Raw genomic sequence first — 12545 nt, forward strand, 5'->3', positions numbered from 1 at the left:
GCTCTCTTAGAGCTTTGTCCATTTTGCAGTCTGGGCCTTGAATTAAAAGGGCAGTGAGCACACTCACCTCTAACAACAGGCAGCCAGCCAAGGATACATTCTCTTGTTCGACAGCCAGATGCAGGGCGGTGCGCCCGGATGTCTGCTCCTGAGCATTGACATCTGCGCCAGCAGCAATCATTAGCCGAAGGCAGGACATACTGTTGATCAGCATAGCCAGATGAATCGCGTTCAAGCCTATGGCACAAAGTACAAAATGCAGAAGTCACCAGTGAATGATGGTAGCCTCGGTGGAAAATCCCCAAAGATCAGTTGCACAGTTTAGAAAACCCCTCTCTCCTTCCACTCCTTAATGGTCCAAGGTCCAAGCTCTTCTACAGAACTAACATAAATTTATCCCTCTTGCAACATTCCTTTTCTGCTGTTTTCCTTCTCTGATGGACAAAATATGGCCATTCTTCGAAATGATAACCCTTCATTCACCTTCCTTTGGTTGTATCTTAGCTGTTTCTTTTGCCACCTAATGTGCCAAATTCCTTCTAAAAGCATTAATTTAACAACAACAAACAACAGAAAGTTATGAGATGATGAAAAAGTAGAGTTAGTTAGGGACCCACATTTATTACGTGACCATCTACTTCAGCTACAGAAGCAACTACAAAAACTACAACAGCTACTGGAGAAACGTTAACAAAATCAACCACTCATTTTGACGGAAAGCCAACGTGATTTTTTTTCCCCTACCTTCACCATTGGGATGATTGATAAGCGGTGCTATCTTTTTGTGCTTCAGTAATATGCTCAGAATTCTGTCATGTCCTTCCTTCGCAGCTAAGTGTAGGACTGAGTTCCCCAGGCGGTCAGGAAGGCTCACATCGGCTCCAGCCCTCAACAGGTCCTCTACCACATCTTCCTGCTTGGTGATGACTGCTAAGTGCAAGGGAGTCTGGAAATGGTATGGAAAGGAGGCAAAGTCTATGTTAGGAAAATGGAGAAAAGAAGAAAACCTCTACTATTTCTACAATGTTATCAGAGCCAGAAGCGGTCAAGGATTCTTTTTCCTATAGCCACCTGGAGGCTACTGTCTGACCTATGGCAAATCTCTCTCCCTCCCTTTCATACTATAGGGATGAGAAAACTCTATCTACCAATGCAGACTGGCACCTCTTCAATTAATAATATTACAGAAGATTTCCTAAAGACCTTTAGTGCAGTTTACTTAAAACTGCACTAAGACTTTTGGGGCACTTTGTAAATTATAGGGTTACTAAATATAGGCATATTAAGTATTTTTGGAAGAACACGGAACACATCCTTTAATTAGGGCTGTGTTCATACTTTTATTATCACAATGCATTTTTTACAATTTCCATTAAAATAGGTCAGGATGACAGATTTAGAATAGAAAGGGATCTAGTCCAACTACTTCATTTTATTTTATTTTGGCGAGGCAATTGGGGTTAAGTGACTTGCCCAGGGTCACCCAGCTGGTAAGTGAGACCAGATTTGAACTCAAGTTCTCCTGCACTGCACCACCTAGCTGCCCCAACCCCTTTGTTTTAAAAACAAAGAAACCAAGACCTAGAGAATTTAAATGCTTTGACTAAAATCACATAGTAACAGAGCCAGGATTTGAACCCAGATTCTCTGACATCAATCAGTGCTCACTGCACTATGTTATTTAGTTGTGTTTGACTCTTCGTGACCCCATTTGGGGTATTCTTGCAATAGATACTGGAGTGGTTTCACCATTTCCTTCTCAAGCTCATTTGACAGATGAAGAAACTGAGGCAAACAGGGTTAAGGGGCTTGCCCAGGGTCATACAGCTAGCAAGTGTCTGAGGCTAGTTTGAACTCAGGGAGATGAGTCTTTCTGACTCCAGGAACTATACAGTGTGCCACCTAGCTGCCCAGTCATTCCACTGTTCTACACTGATATCTGAATTTCTTTCTAGCAGGGACTTGTTCTTGGTCAAATTTTTACTTGTCAACAACTCTACTCAAAACTTGAGCCTTCTGTAGGCCCTCTATTGGCTGTCTTTCTTAAGGTCACTACAGCTAGAACCCCCTACTTAAGGAATGTGCTCTGATTCAATGCAAACCTTGACACACACACACACACACACACACACACACACACACACACACACAGCAATTTTCTCTATCAAGATGGGTCATCTGCTTGCTGTCTCTCTTAAGCCAAATCCACACTACCACTTTGGAGCAACGAATTCTTCCACTGCGGGTGGCTAAGCGACTTTCTTGGACCCCTGCAGGCACTCAGAGGCTCACTGGATATTGGAATAGTCAAGCCTCTAACACCTAGCAGGGGCCCAATGGATTTCCCATCCATTAAGTGGATGAAATGTTGGTAGGAAGTTCTGAAAACCTTTTCTGAAGTGAAATAGGGGATAAAAAAAAAGACACCTTAGAAGAAAGTAGCAAGATAAATAGTCAACAAAAGCAACTTTGTTCTAAAAAAGTGAGATCCCTGACAAGAGAACAGCAATATTTTAATTTTATACAAATGAGAGTGTTTCACAGAACAGCATGGAGCAACCTGCCCTGGCTAGCAATGCCTGTTTGCATACTTTCCCCTTCAATGGGCCGTTACGGGCTGTGACTCCCCCACAAGGCCGGCTAATAGCATCCTGGCTACCTCACACATTATGCTATATGTGTTTAGTCGGGGAAGGAAAGCTGACTCTTTCCAGGGCCAGGTGTTTGAGATTATTCAGAGTGATAGAGTCCCAGCATTTCTTTATGATTTATTTACATTAATTATCATGGCTACCATAAACTAATAAGGAAGCATCTTTGCTTTAGAGAACCTTAAAAAAAAGTTGTGAACTGCCTGATTGAGTTAGTAACTAACCTTCACAATCATTTAATAAACTCAATTCAATAAACATTTATTAAGCAAGTGCCTACCATGTGCCAGGCATTGCACTTGGTGCTAGAAGTTGAGTAAAATATTGATACTGATACCACATGGTAAGGTTTGCTTTATGTTCACAACAGCCCTTTGGGGTAAGTTCTATACTATGGCAACTAAGTGAAGCAGGGGATAGAGCTCAGGGCCTGGAATCAGGAAGACCTGAGTTCAAATCAGATATTAGCTAGCTGTGTGTTATCCAATATCTGTTAGCTTCAGTTTCCTGAAGTTCAAATCCTGCTGCAGATCCTTATGAGCTATGTGACCCTCAGCAACTCTAAAATGGGATAATAATAGTCCCTGCCTTCTAAGTTGTGAGGATCAAATGAGATAATGTTTGTAAAGGCTTTCATACAGTGAATGGAATGAGCTGGTACCTAATAAATGCTTGTTTTCTTCCTTCCTTATAAGGTTTCTTTCCCCCCTTTATTTCTTTGGATTTTTAATTGGGAAAACGGAAGGTCAGCAACAGCTTTGGCCAAAATGGGAGGGGGCAGGGGCATGACAAATTTTTCAGATGGACAAAGATAACAGAAGGAAGTTCGAAAGGAAGTATAGACAAGTTGGCCAGTTTTGAAAGTATTTTGTGAAAAAAAAATGATATGAAACAAGGGATTTACAGTTTCACACAGAGCACTTTTTTTGTGTCCCATGTGTATGGAAATGCCTGGGGTTTTGGAGTCCAAGTTCAGAATAAGAAATTTTTAAATAAAAAGGCAATTTGAGAAGTCAAAGGTCTTTCTTCTGTCATGACTTATGCTTGTGCTAATATTTATTATATTTATGCTTACGACAATACCAGCCATCTAAGGTAGGCCAGGATTATTTAATGGAGGAGGAGGCAGAGAAGCAAGATGATTTAGCCAAGATCTCCTTGTCAAATAAGTGATGTGAGCTAGGAATAGCATCCCTCCCACAACTTGCTGGGGCTCTGATTATGTGTGGCACCCTCCACCCCTTCCTTCTGTTCGGAGCTGCTCTGGAATAACTTAGTGAAATGCTGTTGGCAACTATGAGGCCCAGCAGATAAAGCAGCACAGGGCTTAGAATCAGGAAGACCTGAGTTCAAATCCTGCTGCAGATCCTTATGAGCTATGTGACCCTCAGCAAGTCACCTAGCTTTTCTGTTCCTGAGTTTCCTCACCTGTAAAAGGGGACAAAAATAGCACCCACATGCCAGGGTTGTTATATGGATCGAATGAGTAACATATGTAGAGCACTCTGCAAACATCAAAGCACCATGTAAATGCTAGCTATCAGTATTACTATTATAAATATCGCTTGCTTCAAAGTGGCTCATGCTCAGCTACTTTTTACCTAATTTACTAAAAATTTTGCTCTTTTGTAAAATACGTGTCTTTAAAGGCTAAAAAAGAACAGTTTTCCCCCAATTATGTGGAATTCATCAATAGGCGGTGTGCACAGGCCCAGGTTTGGATTACATGTATTAAATACATCATTGAGTCTTTATGGCACTTGGAGTCATGAGACTGGATTTGAATGTCAAATGTGTGACTTTGGGCAATCTCACTGAACCTCAGTTTCCTCATCTGTAAAATGAAGGCATTGGACTCGGTGACCTCTGAGGTTCCTTCCAGCACTAGAGTTATAATGAGGTTAATGCACAAGACCAGTGGGGGAGAGCGCTTGGCCAAAATGAAAGCCCCAGGTAAATGTGCATTTTTATTATTATTTTATAGACCATTTGGGGTGTCTGCTATTCTATCTTCTGCTGCTTGGTCTTTAGCTGATTCATCATTCACAAACAATGATTAGATCTCCCTTGGAAAGGGGAGGAATATGATGCTGCCATTTTTCATCAAGCATATTTTTTTAATTAAAAAAAAAAGGCTGGTTGAAAGAAGCTGTTGAAATTAGGGTCAAAAATGATAAGCAGAGATTGCCTGTATATTGACTGGAGTACTTCAGGTACCTGTGATTGTGTCCAGGGGGGCATTTACTGATCTTCCTCCCAATGGATGGGACTTTTTGAGTTTCTATGGCCTAATACTTCATCATTCTGCAGCTAACGTGGTGATGAGCAGCTCCAAACTTAGGCTTGTTTTTAGAGGATAAATGTCTAGCTTGTCTCTGGGACCATGCTTAAAGCCCCTCCAAATTATCAGGACTGGAATATGTTGGTATGACTTCTAAGAACCCCGGGTTCCTTCCATCCTACAATCTACAGAATAATATTTGTCCCCCAGAATAACTGGGGGTTAGTTAACTCTCTCAGAAAATTCCTTTCAGGAGTGTATCTGCTATTTTCTTGATCTATGGATTTTATTTAAAATTAAATTATATATTTTTAAATTAACAAATATTTTTCTCTGATCCCTCTCTCCCAACAATGAGTTGGGAAAAAAGCCCTTATAATATATATGCATAGTTAAACAAAACAAATTCCCTCTTTGACCAATGCTTAGCATAATACCTGGCACATAACAGGTGGTTAATGAATCCTGCCAACTGATTGGCCACAAAAATATTTTAAAATTTTTTTAAATTCATAATTATATATCTTAATTACAGAAAAAATAAGAAAAGTATTTTTGGTGGTGATAGAGAATAACACCTTAATTAATCCCTAACTTAGGGAAATGTATTTTGAAAAAGTTAAGATAAAAAAGACATAACTGCAACCTGGTCCCTCCCACTGTCCCATGTTACCAAAAGAATTAAGTATACCTATTCCCATCATGGTTGGTGATCCTTAAATAGGTAATCCTTAAACGAAGTAGAGTTGAATTTGCTTAATCAGTCATAATATTGAAGTTGAGGCCAATAGGTGGCTCAGTGGATAGAGGGCTGGGCCTGGAGTCAGGAAGAATTGAGTTCAGATCTAGCCTCACACACACACGAGTTGTGGGACCTAGCCAAATGGCACAATGTTTCCAAAAGAAAATCTAAAATGAAGCTATCACCAAAGCCGTGGCTACGTGCAAACCTTCCTACAAATTATGAGTCATGCACCAATGAAGAATCCCCTACCTCAGCCTCCTTTCTGTGTCATAAGAGACCAGTTCCTTTACCACTTTCAGTAAATGGCCAGAGAAAGAAGATGATGAGAAATCAGGAGTGCAGAACCTTTTGCCTTTCAAGAATCAATGACCCATCATAGGGGAAAAATAAATCACTTGAGAGTCACACACAAGTAACTTAACAGATTTTTGTTGTTCTAAAATAGAGAATTTTTTTTTAAGTTAAGAACTGGGAACTTCATTAAATCAGTACAACAAAAATAGCAACAAAAATCTTTACTTAATACTCTACCTCAGAGTGAAAGCCTTACCTAGACTAAGGAAATATTTGGGCAAAGGGAAGCATAAAGCTTAGACAACTGGAAAAAGTAAAAGGAAAGTGAGGAACAGATAAGAAAGAGGGGAGAAGAAAGACAACAAAGGAAAATACGTGGGATGGGTACGGGGAGAAAGCAGCATCAGGTTAGAGAAAGATAAAAGGAGAAGGAAGAGAATGGAAGAGACAGCCTGACATGAAGAGAAAGTCATGATCTGAAGGGTGCCTGCTCTTCAGTGAAGACCTTCTCCTAGGCACAGACAGGTGGGTGGTGTTTTGTTCTCTATGGATGGAGTGAACAATCATACCAAGAGACCATCAGACTGTTCAAAGTAGGCCCCATTTGCAATGTGGTCAAAATAGATCCACTCATTCTCCAGCTGGAGTCTCTGGATATATTTTTAAAAAATTATGGAAAGCCAGGAAATTTTCATTTTAATAGCTGGGCCCAGCAGTACTGACAGAGCTGAACATATGCAGAGCAAAGCCTCACTCACTCATGCAGTGAAAGCTGTGTGCTATGTACAATTTGCACTGTTTTGTTTTTTTTTAATATTTCTTGTATTGATATGATTTTATCACCTCAGATACAGAGACCTTAAATAAAGATTTCAGAATAACTGCCATTTATGAAAAATACTGTTGTGATGTGACCAAACTGTTTAAGTGGGAAATAAAGTTTTCTTAAAAGGAAAAATAAAAAAGAAAATGATTGGTTTTGGAAACCTTGTAAGATACTCCTCACTTAATTTCTAGGATACTGAAATATCTTATGGGCTTCTCTTTTCTTCTGCCTTGGTCTCTTTTTCCTTTTCCACTTTTGGAAACACACCTTTTCTCCTGAAATCATCTAATTTTGTCAGTTAAGTTATAATTTGAAGCACTCTTTTTTAGAGCCCTAAACATTTTTTTTATCTTTTGTGTACATTTACTCTGGACTTTCGATAATTTTTTTCCTTGCAACAATCTTTAGGCTTCTTACGTATAGTTGACTCTTATATCTTCTTCTTCTTTCATAGAGGAAGCAGTAAGAGAAGTACAAAGAATAGATGGTCAGTAACTGCCTTACCTGAAGGTTTTGAGTCTAGAGTGCTTTGAATTAGTATTACAGTATCTTCCCCTGATCTTAGTAAAGGTGTGACACAGTGCATGTAAGACAAGGAACCTATCATATTTTAGTATATTTCCCTTTTTCAATATTCCAAGAAAAAAAAACCCACCCAAACCTGAACTCTTTGCGTTTTTTTTTCCTTTCATTGTTATTGTTCAGTCATTTTTCAGTTGTGTCTGACTTTTCATGATCCCATTTAGGGTTTTCTTGGCAAAGATACTGGAATGGTTTGCCATTTCCTTCTCCAGCTCATTTGACAGATGAGCAAACTGAGGTAAACGGGGTTAAGTGTTTTGCGCAGGGTTACACAGCTAGTAAGGGTCTGAGGCTGGATATGAACTCAGGAAGATAAGTCTTCCTGACTTCAGGCCTGGTTCTCTGCCACTGCACCACGTAGCTGTCCATATCCTTTCACACCAAGATGTTAAAAGTTAATTGTGTCACAATTTATATAAGCATAATGGCTCACCCAGAAATAAAAAAGGTTCTTTTCTCATGGGGTTAACAGTCAAACACAGAGTATTTTTACAATATTATCACTAAAGATTTTTCAAAGCTATGCCACATTTTTGTGGCCACATACAGGGACAAGTGCAAAGAACATGTAATCAATCACTTGTTGCATCAAATTTATTCAAGGGCCTAATATGGCCCATGTTCCATGGCCTGGAAGTTTCTATATTACCTCGTATTTTAAGAAATTTCTTTAGCCAACTTTAAATTTTAAAAAAATGAATTTTTAAATAAAAACTGATATCTCTGCTTACCTGGTAGAGGTCATTTCTCATGTTAATGATGTCATCAGAAACCAAACCAGATATCACTTCTAGAAGGTTCCGTACCAATTCAGCATGAAGATGGATGATTGCTAAGTGTAATACACTAGAATGTAAAGATAGTGAAATAATCAATTAGTGGGGGGAAAATCAGTTTATGAATTTATAGGTTCATATTTGATGGTCTATAAGCACCAATTTATTTAGGTTCATATTTAATGGTCTATAAGCACCAATCAGAGGTTTTCTAAGAAAAAGATGATGTTTATTGAGGTACTATGCTGTAAGATTTCTATCAACACTTGAAACTTGGGGAAGGCATCATGCATATGGACCACTAAAAATGTCACACTTTCCAAAACTTCCTAAAGAATTTCCACGTGTATTTCAGAGAAGAAATAATTTTCCCTCCATGTGGGGATTTCCTAATGGTCAGGAGTTTTGATTTCTCAGTTTTTCCTTGTCATTTATGTGATGGCTCATGGCTACGGGATTCAGATTGTTAATCAGCTAAAGATGAAAAAAGTTTAAGAAAATGAGCCGTAATGTTAGCAGGAAAAGATATCTGTTGTTTCAGTTATTACAAATCATTCTCTTTAACTGAATCTTGGCTCTCTAACCCCGTGATGATGATGATGATGCGGTGATGAGGAAGAAGAGGAATAAAATAATCATTATTACTCTTGTTCTCTACTAAAGATATGATCATACACACAGTGGGGACTAATTCATTAGGGCAGATGCTGCTGCTCTAAATACTCATTTAAATCCCTTCAGACAGGCGCTCACCAATTGTTTTCTTTGGGCTCTCTCTACATGCTTAAACACTCCTTATTGTTTGGCTTCCCCTGCTCCTACAGCACACACAACTCTCTACCTCTCCAGAAGCCATTTCTTTTTTCTTTAAAATTCGTCTTTATTCAGTGGTATAATGAAAACTAAACATATATGCCAAATAGTGATAGCAAAGAAATAATCATCAAATTCTAAAATTCCTTCCAGTCCTCATGATTGAGAAAACATTTTTTTAATCTCATAGGAATCAATTTGTAGACAAAAATCTCAAGTTCTGATTTTTTCATTCATCATTTCATGCAGACATTTTCATATTTTTGCAGTCACTTTTAATTAATAAAGATTTCTTATTATGATCTCATTAGCTCTGGATTTCCCCTGAAAAATTCACTAGAAAATGACTGTCTTCCTTCACTATTTTCTCTTTGAAGTATACATTATTTTGCACTGAAGAATATTTTCTGGTATATTTTCTGATCTACAGTTACTGTGGCATTAAACATAAAGGTTGTATGAATTCTCTTGGGCTGTACAACAGTAAGGTCAGTGCATATACCACATCTTTGGTTGCACTGTAAGGAATGAGAACACTGATGTCTGATTGCTGGATACTCAGGGTTATTATTTGCTTTAAGGATCTGCTTCAGGTTTTTCACCAAAGTCAAGGGGAAAAAAACATTTCAGTGATGACACTGATTTCAGTAGATTTTAGTCAAAGCACTTGGCTTGTGACAGTTCATTACAGTCTCTAAGCCTGTCAGAAGACTATGAAGAAAGAACCCTCTAGATCACTTTCAAAGAGAGCTCATGGGGATTGGCCAGGTATGATGGGACAAAGTTTAAAACTACCGTAAGAGCAGAAATGGAAAGACTGGCGCATAGGAATCACTGACAGATGCTATCATTGTGACATTAATCAAACACCCTGGCTAGGTGCAAACCAAGGGAAACACTCAAATATTTTTTAAAAATATTAAAATATTAAAAATTATTAAATATTAAAATTAAAATATTAAAAATATTTAAAAACAAACCAACTTACTACAATTAATTAAGGTATACAGAAGAAAGTAGTAACTGCAACAGAATATAGTTACTTACTGAGTCAACAAACAGTTATTAAGAACCTACTATGTCCCAAGCTCTATGCTAAGCTCTGGGAATGCAAAGAAAGGCCAAAGACAGTCCTTGCTCACAATCTAATGGGAAGATGATATTCACATAACTACGTACAAACAAGATATTTACAAGATAAACTGAGGATAGCCATAGAGAGAAGGCACTAGTATTAAGAGGGATTGGGAAAAGTTTTTTTGTAGAAGATGAAATTTTAACTGAGACTTGAAGGAAGTCAGGGAATCCAGGAGGCAGAGATGAGGAGAGGGAGAATTCCAGGCGTGAGGCACAGCCAGTGAAAATGCAAAGAGTATTTTGTGCGAGGAACAGGCTGATGCTCATGAAGTGTACATGAAGAAAAGTAAGGTAGAAGAAGACTGGAAAGGTGAGTGGGGGGGTGGGGAGTTATAAAACAGAGAATTTTGTATTTGGTCTTGGAGGTAATAGGGAGCTACTGCAGTTTACTAAAGGAGGGAGGAGGGTGATATATGGTCAGACTAGCGGCTTTAGGAAGATCAGCTTGGTAACTTCTCTGCAGCCCTTTGAACAATGTTTCAGTGAAAACTCTGTCTAAGGAGAACAGTTTGTAGCTAGACTAAAAAAAAGTTTTTAATAGGTAAGGGGGAAAAAAAGACACTTTAAGGGGAAAAAAAGACACCAATGAGGGCAAAATGGAGTTGAAGATATTGCAAATAGTAGCTAAAAGAGAAAAATGACCTGAAGAAAAATGGGTGACTGGGGCATGGAAAAATTCTACAAAAGGAAACTTTGCCTCTGCCCCCAGGGATCTGCTCAGGGGCTGAGCTAAGCAGAACACTCACTGGAGGCTAGAGTGTTTGAAGGCTCGTCATCAAGGACCATCTAAAAAAAAATCTGAGGAACCCAGATACTCATTCAACCTTGGGATAAAATGGATGACCTCACCACACCTCCTTCCTGGACTTGCTTGGAAGCAAAGTCTGGGTTGGTGAGCCCTCTGCCAACAATCAACACAACACATGAGGCAAGACTTTTCATCAAGGACTGGCCCTCTACATAGCCATCTCGGTCCTCCTTCCCAGCAGGCTACACTATCTCCACTATCTCAGACATTTCTATGAAGGGATGATGAAGAAGGCCATTCCAGCTAGGGAAGAGCAAGGAGGCCGATTTGACAGAGCCCCCTGGGCTTCTTTAAATCTAGACAGCCAGGTGGTACAATGGCTTGAACGTTGAACGTGGAGTCAGGAAGATCTGAGTTTAAATCCTGCCTCCGATACTTACTAGCTGCGTGACCCTGGGCAAGTCACTTAACCTCTCAGCCTCAGTTTCCTCATCTCTGAAATGTGGGGAATAACAGTACCTACCTTCCAGGGTTGTTGTGAGGATAAAATGACATAATATTTGTAAGGTACTTAGCAAACCTTAAAGCATTATATAACATTGGCTATTATTACAATTGTTATCTGGATGTCTTAGAATGCCCCAACCCCGGCAGTCATTTGATAGCTTAGTGCAACCCTTGCCATCTCCAGGCCCACTCCTCTCCCCCAACTCCTTGTTCTCTATACAGTCCCACTTACTTGTCCCCATTGTCATCCTGCACTGCAGTAAGATGGCGTTGGACAGCTAGCAACATCTTCACGTCACCAGTCACTGCATAGTCAAAGAGAGCGCTGGCATGCCGTTTAGCAAGCTGCATGGCCTTCTCTAGGAACAGGTCACCTGCAAAGTAATCATCCGTCTTCCTCAAAGAACTGATAGTAGCAGTCATACTGCGGTTTCTTATGCCCATTTCTTACAGGCAATTATATCTCTTGACAAAAGATCAACATGCAAAAATCAGTTAGTTCACTTTCTCTCTGAGATGTGCATTGTTTTGCTTGAAAAGATTGGGGGTCTTACATTAGAAGCAGCACAGGAGTCTGAGAATTCAATCTAGTGTTTATTAAATGGGGAAAAAATACTAGATGAGAGAACCAGAGAGATTTGCCTGCTTAAAAGAAATGAGCAAACTACCATTTTGATCTGAATGCTTCCACTCGTGATGAGGACCCTCAGCCTAAAAACCCAAGTCATATTGGGCTCTGACTGAGATGGATAATCAATGCCTTAGTGCAGTCAACATTTCATTAGATTCTGTCAGCAGCAATGGCAGATTTGTTACAAATTAAAGGTTAAAGTTACAGCTCTCTGGGAAAAAAAAATAGGGTTCCCAGTCTCTGGAAGGTTCCCCCCACCCAGAAAGTAGGGAAGAAAGGGATAGCCTAGCAAAAACATGTAATTGATCCACATTTGGAAGACAGTTTCCATGAGCCATTAGTGTTTTTATGGCTTACTTCCTCTTGGCAAACAGCCTAGAAATATCACAGACTATCTCAGCAGTTCTCAGTATTTTCAGCAGAGGGCACAAATAATCATGTAACTAATTCATCTAGAAAATGGTACGGGGAAAAGGTCAGGAGAAATTGTTTAGCCTGTCTTGTTTTCAGACAAATCTTCACCCCAGCCTGGTTGAGAATTCTGAGGATGTTTG

General features: G+C 39.4%; 1 protein-coding gene across 1 annotated transcript in view; it reads right to left on the minus strand.

Moving 5' to 3' along the window:
* NFKB1 (nuclear factor kappa B subunit 1) overlaps window positions 1-12545 on the minus strand; it is a 159613-nt gene that overhangs the window by 12677 nt on the left and 134391 nt on the right. Inside the window, 4 exon segments of the mRNA XM_020988300.2 lie at window positions 68-237; window positions 745-946; window positions 8111-8225; window positions 11593-11734. Coding sequence (XP_020843959.1) covers window positions 68-237; window positions 745-946; window positions 8111-8225; window positions 11593-11734 — 629 coding nt within the window.

Source organism: Phascolarctos cinereus, unplaced genomic scaffold, assembly GCF_003287225.1.
Source record: "Phascolarctos cinereus isolate Bilbo 61053 unplaced genomic scaffold, phaCin_HiC Scaffold_9;HRSCAF=440, whole genome shotgun sequence".
NCBI lineage: Eukaryota > Metazoa > Chordata > Mammalia > Diprotodontia > Phascolarctidae > Phascolarctos > Phascolarctos cinereus.